Below are 9,330 nucleotides of genomic sequence, written 5' to 3'. Positions count from 1 at the left end.
TAAGCTTGGTAGAATACCCCATATGGTCTGTCCAGCAAAATTCAATTAGGGTTCCCTGGGAAGGGACACTGAGACTGAGGAAAATTTAGACCAAGAGAAATGAAGACACAACCATAGGTTAAACCACTGAAGGCCATAGGACTGAAGGCCAGTACCAAACAGCTCCAAGTTTATTTCTTGGAGAGCATATATACTGTTTTCAAGTAATGTTCAGTCTCTGAATCTCATAAATATCTCCCTACAGTTGTCATCAATTGAGAAACAAAATCTTGAAACAATTCATCAGGTTTCTGTTTTATCTTAGACAATTCTTGTGTTTTCTTTCCAGTGCCAGGTAATTTATACAAGGCCTTTTTTTGCTGGAATATTAAGTTGAGCATATACTGCCACATCAATTTCAACTGATGATCTAAATCTTTATAATCATCTTCTCCTGCTCGCATGTCAAACTTAACAGGCATTGTTAATTTGTTTTTGGTTTATTTAACTTTATTTTATGTGCATTGGTGTGAAGGTGTCTGATCCCCTGCAATTCGATCTTCATACAGTTGTGAGCTGCCACTTGGGTGCTGGAAATTGAACTTGGGTCCTCTGGAAGAGCTCCCAACCACTGAGCCCTCTCCAGCACCAGACAGGCATGTTTTGTGTTTTGTTAATATTAGTTCTAATTTCACATACTCATGGAATTATGATTCCACAATACATAATCTCCTCCAGACAAAGAAGCTCTAGCCATTTTTTTCCAATCCACAGGAGGCAAAGCTTCAACTGCTAATTGTCTACAAAATTGCTTGAATAAATAGAGTTTTTGGCCTATATTGAGAACCAGCATTTTTTTTTAATTCTTTAAGTTGTGTAAAAGGTAAAGACATGTGAATTCTCAGAACATTTCCTTGAGCATCCTGATGTTCTATAGCAGAAATAAATTACATCCTTGAATGACTTCTTTCTTAAATCCTCTCTTAATACTTCCATCTAATGGGCTAATACTCAAAGTCTGTTAAAAATTTGCAGGCCTTGGACCATAGAGCTTATAAGAAATTTTCTTTCTTTAATAGATAATCCTCAGGAGAATCTAAATCTGTCTCTTCTCTGGTGGAAGGCCAGGGAGTGCTCCTTCTTGAGCACTCCATGAACTCCTTTTTGAAATCCTTCATGAGTTTTTTTTTTGGGGGGGGGTCAGGAAGAAATTTGGACTGCTTCCAGTTTTTTATTTAAAGAGTCCATCAGATTCCTCAGCCCCTTAGTCTCTGACTGTTTTTCAACTGTCTTAGATCATTTACATGACTGTTCTTCAACATTCATAGATAATAGAGGAAATCTGAATCAGGACACTTAGAAGTCCCTTTTTTGATTTCACCTAATTATCAGGAATCTCTCTTTTAAATTTTACCTCATCATCAGTATCTGATGTGAGATCATCAGATGATTTTCAGAATCATTTGCATTAAACAGTTCCTTCACTGAAACAGAAACTTAGTTTTACTCTTAATTCACTTTGGGTGCAATTTCTTTCTTTCAGGACAAAGATCTAAGCTCTCATGAATAAGTATTGAGAGGCTGAAAATACCTACTGGAACATGTACATTATAATATTGCTGTATTTTAACTCCAATATACCCCCTCATATCTGCATTGAATGTTCCATGCTCAGGAATCTAAGGACAAATTCTTTCAATAAATTCCAAAAATGTATACAGTTGCTGACACCCTACCTTAGCACCTATGGGTTTTACAATATACCTAAATCAATGTACAAACAGCTGTTTGCTGTTTTTCATCCCATAATTACTTTTTACATTTACTTCTTATTCAGGTAAGTCCAGGGTCCTCCCCCCTCCATCCATATCTAGGAAGGTGAACATCCAAACTGGCTAGGTTCCCACAAAGCCAGCACATTAAGTAGGATCAAAACCCTGTGCCATTGTCCTTGGCTTCTCATCAGCCCTCATTGTTCGCCATGTTCAGAGAGTCCGGTTTTATCCCATGCTTATTCGGTCATAGTCCAGCTGGCCTTGGTGAGCTCCCAATAGATCATCTCCACTGTCTCAGTGGGTGGATGCACCCCTCGTGGTCCCCATCCAGACTTTTGTGTATATTTTAGCTCCGAATTTTTTTTTATTCTGCCTATGCTCTAGAAATTTAGTAATGCAAAATTAAAATGTAATGGGCTAATGTCTTTAATGGAATATTGAAGCTGTTCAATGGTTATCACTGATGACTCTTTTAGGTGTACAGTAAAAGTACCCAGGTAGGGCAGAAATAAATGAAAATAAAATTGTAGCTTCAAAGGGCATTTATGTGTTAATACAGGCAGGAATTTTCAAAGAGTTTATTATAATTACAGAAAAGCCATTATACTGTGCAGTGGAAACTTATCAAGGTGCCCTAAGGGTAAGACTCCAAATACAGAAACCTTCAATTTAGGAATGGTTGAGCAAATTGATTCATAGTCACAGGAAGCTACTTCATTCAAAACCTTCTGCACCTGTGGTCAAGCTCATTAGTGTTCTTTGCATTAAAGAAAACCCTACTTCTCAGCATCACCAGTAATGTGTTGGTCTTGGGAACAAGAAAGAATCAAAATTTAAGATCATGGTTACAGTTTACCATTATTTCAGGCATCTGTGTTTGGCAGAGTCAGAAGCCCAATGAGGAGACCGTGAGAGTTCATTGCATGAAGCTGTGAGGATTGAAGCTGGGTGTGGTGTGGTTTCTTTTCCTCTCTTGTTCCTTTAGGGCCTGCCACCCAGTTGTCAATTAAATTTCACACATAGATGCTTATTTTTTTTCTTATAAATGCTTAACTTTGGCTTGTTTCAAGGCAGGTTGTTTTTAATTTAATTGTTCTCTCTACAATTTCCCCCTGTCCTTTATCTTTATTCTGTATTCCTCTCTTTATTTCTTGCTCCATGGCTTGCTGCATAGCTGGATTGAAGGCCCCTGTTGTTTTCTCCTTCTGTTGCCTCTTCTTTTTTTTCTCCTCCCAGATTTTCCCTCCCATTGATTCTCTTTTCCTGGCAGCCCTGCCTGTCCTTTCTTGTCATGTGACAGGTCATTCAAATATGTTTTAGAACAACCAGTTATTTTAGATAGGCAAACTATCACAGCTTCACAGAGCTAAACCAATGCAGCAATTCTTTGCATCATTAAAACAAACGTTCCACAGCATAAATAAATATAACACATTTAAAAATGTGACTTCACAGCACAGTAGTTTCCATTTTGAGCCCAAAGATGTTAAAATACCTAAGGTATGACACAACTTCCATGGAGAACTAGCCACTTATAGTGATGGGAAGTTACCAAAGAGAGAAGTGCATGAGAACTTGCAAGGATAAGACCATTTAAGTCATTTGAAACTGAAGCGCATACATCTGACAAGAGAGCTACAGGATTTGATGTTTGTCCTGCCGTGCTTCAGTCTTGCCTTGTTGAATCTTCCCTTACTGTGTCTTTATTTTTCTCTTTTGGAATGTTAATGGATTTTGTACCATTGATGTTAGAAGGAGGTAACATGCTTTCAGGTTTTATAAGATGTTGCTGTGAACAGATTATCCTGAGTGCCAGATGGCATTACACATTTGGACAGTGTAGGGACCATTGCAGATGAGAATCATTAAATGTCTATCCTTGAAATGACAAAATGCAATTTTTCCATTGTTGACCATGAACCAATGGTGGCTGGGTCAGAATGAACTTGATTGAATGAACAATCTCCCAGAAAAGATCTCGTATTTGAACAAGTTTCTCTCCTTGATGGCTTTCCTTCAAATTCCTGTGAATCTTTAGTAGGAGAAGCCTGTCTAGATGATATTCCTCATTATACATAATGAGTCTCAATACCATGAACTAATTTCCTAACACTTGTATCTACTGTTTTGTGCTTGACATTAATCAGCCAACTTCCTACTTATACTGAGTTTTTTTTGCCATCATTATAGGTTTGAATTCTACATTCTATATCTTACCTTTATTCTATAGGTAAAAATGAGATATAGCAGAAACAGTAGCTATTTAAGGAGTTTGGCAACATGCTATTTTAATTGCTTTGTTTGCTCGTCTAAGTAGCCCTTACTGTGTGGCTCCAAATTCCTGAAAGTTTAGGAGGACATCATTTCTGGCTCTATTCATTTTTATATTATTGGGTGATAGCCCTGTAATATAGATTTTTTTATATGTCAAGTATATGCTGCTGTGCTGAGCTTCACATATATCTTGAATTTTAAAATTTGAAAGAGGGTATCACTCTGATTCCCAGGATAGCATGTTTTTATCACATTAATACTGCCTGAGAATTCTGAGTCAGTTAATTGCAGGTGCATGAACTTATTCTGATTTGCTATGCTTGATTTGATTTTTTTAAATCAATATGACTATTTTATATGTCTGCATGGATATTCATTACCTGGGTACCTGGTCATCAAGATGATCTAAATATCTCAGAATTCCTCATCATAGAACAATGGAAAGTTGTGATCCCATGTAAGTACTGGAAATTGTGCCCAGCTCCATTAAAGACCAGCAAGAACTCTGAATTATTCTACCTTCTTTCCATCTCTTTGTTGATTATTCATGACCAACATGTATGTTTCTAGTGTTTTCATCTGTGCATTTTAACTGCTTTACACATGAAGTTCCTTTCTACAAAATGTTATTAGACTTACAGTTTAAATTATGACACTTCAGATATCTGGAAAATGAATACAAAACTGGAGTGAATGGAAAATTATTTAGAAGAACTTCAATAACAGCCTTTCTGTTTTTTCTATCCCATTTGTTTGTTTCACTGAATTTTACAATGGAGAGAGTGTCTTAATGTGTACTTCACCTGTCCTGGACATGATTGCATAGACTTGACTGGCATTCAACTCAGAGACAAATATACCCACCTCTGTTTTCTGAGTGTTGTGGTTAAGATTTATTTATTTATTTATACAGTATCCTGCCTGTAGGCCAGAAGAGGGCATCAGATCTCATTACAGATGGTTATGAGCCACCATGTGGTTGCTGGGAATTGAACTCAGGACCTTTGGAAGAGCAGGCAATGCTCTTAACCACTGAGCCATCTCTCCAGCCCCTGAGTGTTGTGGTTAAATGCACAATAGAACAATATACCCAGGGTGTCCATATTACTATTTTTGTGTGGTCTGTAACCCTTCATACATACAATTTTCTCATGCATACTATATAGTGTTGATCTTTTTTGTTGTTTCTTGCTCTCAATAGACCTTGATCTTATGACAGAGTTGACTGTGCTCTTCAATTTCGCTCTATAGTGACTGTCTATGCCATGGCATATGAGTAAGGAACACCAGAATCATCTGTCTATACCCTGAAAGAAGTATGCATTTCCATCTTTGTCACTGTGGTGCTTTCCATTTTACACATGTTGTGTATTTTAAAAGGCAGTGACCTATGATGATGTGCACATCAACTTCACCCGGGAAGAGTGGGATTTGCTGAATCCTTCCCAGAAGAATCTCTATAAGGATGTAATGCTGGAAACCTACAAGAACCTTATTTCTATAGGTGAATATGAATTTCCTCCATGTTTCAAAATATGGAAACAACTTTTCCATGGTTAAGGATGTTGTTCTGCAATTTGATTTAAAAAGAAGAATGAGCTGAATAGAGCAGTCATAGTTCTTAGGTGCACTTACGGTAATAAGCTAAATATTGCAAATTGTTAAATGATATAACATATATTCTGGTCCTGTGTTTTAGGATACATTTGGGAAGACCATAACACTGAAGAACATTGGCAATGTTCTAGAAGACATGCAAGGTAATTTTCATGTGCAAGTTGAAAACAATGTGCCTCTGATGAGACTGCACTTTCTCCTAGAACTTTTAAATAAAAGCAGGAATGCAAATAAGCACAGCTTTAAGTGCATAGATGGTTATTAAATCCTCACAAATCCATATACCTCAATTTCATGTACATGAGTTATTCTTCCTTTCCTATGTGTACAGACACTACACTTGATATAAGCTTATGAGCATAGGGATATGGAAAGATTTAACGTACCTCTCCTTAAGAACAGAAAGAAGATGGGCAGTAGTTTCCACATAGAGTATACTTGTTAAATTTGATTCAAGTATACAATACTGATGGTTTTCTACAATCATTATTAATGTAAAAACATTACAAAAATGCCCCATGAATTCTAAGTCTGTGCAAATCCTTCTGAATGTCCTAGTTCACTTAGCAAAGGAAATAAGATACACATTGTAGTAAAATTTATGAATGCAGTAAAGTTGGTAAAGCTCTCAGTGTATTCAGTTGTCTTCAAAAGTGTGAATAATATCATATAGAAATATTTTTATAAATGTGAACAGGTAAACCTAAAAAAAAAAAGGAAGTTATCATACTTATTTTCCTAGATGCAAACTGACCCCAACTTAAAAAGTAAACATGATTTTATCTTTTTTTCTTTTTTTTTTTTTTGGTTTTTCGAGACAGGGTTTCTTTGTGGTTTTGGAGCCTGTCCTGGAACTAGCTCTTGTAGACCAGGCTGGTCTCGAACTCACAGAGATCCGCCTGCCTCTGCCTCCCGAGTGCTGGGATTAAAGTCATGCGCCACCACCGCCCGGCGTAAACATGATTTTAAACAGAGTTATGAAACCTTAATAACTATTTCCTATTTAGAATTGGAACAAGTTATAAAATAAATTCATACAGATATAAGGTTCAACAGTTTATTGAATGTGGTAAAGCTTTTAAATGTGCCAATTATCCTTGCAGGATTGAAAGAAACCAAAATGATGAGAAGAAACTTTCAATATATACTCAATGTGTTAAAGCCTTTTTTGACGACACCCACTTTCTAAAGAATGAAAAAACACATACTGGAAAAAAATGGTCTAAAATTAAGCAGTGTGGGAAAGCGTTGGCTTATCACAGTTATATTCAAGTGCTTAAAAGAAAACACACTGGAAATAAACCCTATGAATATAGTCAAGGTGATAAAGACTTTGTTCTTTATGAAACTCATCAAAGACATAAAAGAACACATCCTGGAGAGAAACTTTATGAATGTGATCAGTGTGGTAAGGCCTATGCATGTCAAACTGAACTTCAAAAGCATAAAAGAATACATAAGGGAGAGAAAACCTATGAATGTAATCAGTGTGGTAAGGCCTTTGCAACTCAGAGTAGTCTTCAAAGGCATAAAAGAACACATACTGGAGAGAAACCTTATGAATGTAATCAGTGTGGTAAGGCCTTTGCAGCTCAGAGTAGTCTTCAAGTGCATGAAAGAACACATACTGGAGAGAAACCCTATGAATGTAATCAGTGTGGTAAGGCCTTTGCACAAAACATTCATCTACAAAGGCATAAAAGAACACATACTGGAGAGAAACCATATGAATGTAGTCAGTGTGGTAAGGCCTTTGCACGTCACAGTCATCTTCAAGAGCATAAAAGAACACATACTGGAGAGAAACCATATGAATGTAGTCAGTGTGGTAAGGCCTTTGCACAAAACATTCATCTACAAAGACATAAAAGAACACATACTGGAGAGAAACCATATGAATGTAGTCAGTGTGGTAAGGCCTTTGCACATCACAGTCATCTTCAAGAGCATAAAAGAACACATACTGGAGAGAAACCATATGAATGTAGTCAGTGTGGTAAGGCATTTGCACGTCATAGTCATCTTCAAGTGCATAAAAGAACACATACTGGAGAGAAACCTTATGAATGTAATCAGTGTGGTAAGGCCTTTGGATGGACCAGTCATCTCCAAGTGCATAAAAGAATACATACTGGAGAAAAACCCTATGAATGTAATCAGTGTGGTAAGGCCTTTGCTGAAAACAGTACTCTTCAAAAGCATAAAAAAACCCATACTGGAGAGAAACCTTATGAATGTAATCAGTGTGGTAAGGCCTTTGCAGCTCAGCGTAGTCTTCAAGTGCATGAAAGAACACATACTGGAGAGAAACCTTATGAATGTAATCAGTGTGGTAAGGCCTTTGCAGCTCAGCGTAGTCTTCAAGTGCATGAAAGAACACATACTGGAGAGAAACCGTATGAATGTAATCAGTGTGGTAAGGCCTTTGCAACTCAGAGTAGTCTTCAAAGGCATAAAAGAACACATACTGGAGAGAAACCTTATGAATGTAATCAGTGTGGTAAGGCCTTTGGATGGCACAGTCATCTCCAAGTGCATAAAAGAATACATACTGGAGAAAAACCCTATGAATGTAATCAGTGTGGTAAGGCCTTTGCTGAAAACAGTACTCTTCAAAAGCATAAAAAAACCCATACTGGAGAGAAACCTTATGAATGTAATCAGTGTGGTAAGGCCTTTGCAGCTCAGCGTAGTCTTCAAGTGCATGAAAGAACACATACTGGAGAGAAACCTTATGAATGTAATCAGTTTGGTAAGGCCTTTGCAACTCAGAGTAGTCTTCAAAGGCATAAAAGAACACATACTGGAGAGAAACCTTATGAATGTAATCAGTGTGGTAAGACCTTTGCAGCTCACAGTACTCTTCAAAAGCATAAAAGAACACATACTGGAGAGAAACCCTATGAATGTAATCTGTGTGGTAAGGCCTTTGCAGCTCAGAGTAATCTTCAAGTGCATGAAAGAACACATACTAGAGAGAAACCCTATGAATGTAATCAGTGTGGTAAGGCCTTTGCAACTCAGAGTAGTCTTCAAATGCATAAAAGAACACATACTAGAGAGAAACCCTATGAATGTAATCAGTGTGGTAAGGCCTTTGCATGTCACAGTCATCTTCAATTGCATAAAAGAAAACTAGAGAGAAAGAAACCCTATGAATGTTTTCAGTGTTAAAAGGCCTTTGCACATCACAGTAGTCTTCAGTTACATAGAACACATACCTGATAGAAACACTATGAATGTAATCAATGTGGTAAGGCCATTAAAAGTTGCAGTCTTCTCAAATTCCATAAAAAACACTCTAGTGAGAAACCTTATTATCATAATCATTTTGGTAAGGCCTTTGCAAAACACAGTCATCTTCAATTGTACAAAGGATCACAGAGTAGAGAGAACCTCTATGAATGTAATCCGTGTGGTTAGGTCTTTGAAGACCACTGTTCTCTTCAAGGATAAGAGATCACACAGTGTATGGAAACTTTGTGAATGTATATCAGTGTAAGGAAGACTTTTCACATCTTATTCACCTTCAAATGCATAAAAGAACACAGACTGGAGAGATAATTGTCAATGGAATCTGTGTTAAATCCTTTGTCACAATCATCTGCAAATACATAAAATAAACCATCCTTTAGAAAAGCTCTATAAATTTAATATGTGTATTCTTCAAACCATGAGAAAATTC

The 9,330-nt window shown here is 36.9% G+C and overlaps 1 protein-coding gene across 3 annotated transcripts; it reads left to right on the top strand.

The window, feature by feature from the left end:
• Positions 1-5,285: 5,285 nt before the first annotated feature.
• On the top strand, positions 5,286-8,819 carry LOC142839869 (uncharacterized). 3 transcript variants are annotated; one of them, XM_075956251.1, is made up of 3 exons: positions 5,286-5,532; positions 5,728-5,788; positions 7,172-8,819. In XM_075956251.1, exons 1-3 carry the CDS (start codon positions 5,499-5,501, stop codon positions 8,817-8,819), a joined length of 1,743 nt encoding a protein of 580 aa, XP_075812366.1. In that variant the 5' UTR covers positions 5,286-5,498. The 3 variants fall into 3 exon arrangements, with proteins under 3 accessions (XP_075812366.1, XP_075812364.1, XP_075812363.1); XM_075956249.1 differs by having other exon boundaries at positions 7,004-8,819; XM_075956248.1 differs by having other exon boundaries at positions 6,929-8,819.
• Positions 8,820-9,330: the final 511 nt, after the last annotated feature.

The sequence above is a fragment of the Microtus pennsylvanicus genome, chromosome 22 (assembly GCF_037038515.1).
Source record: "Microtus pennsylvanicus isolate mMicPen1 chromosome 22, mMicPen1.hap1, whole genome shotgun sequence".
NCBI classification, from domain to species: domain Eukaryota; kingdom Metazoa; phylum Chordata; class Mammalia; order Rodentia; family Cricetidae; genus Microtus; species Microtus pennsylvanicus.
Note: the sequence above shows the minus strand (reverse complement) of the source record. Positions and strands in the feature narration are given on the sequence as shown.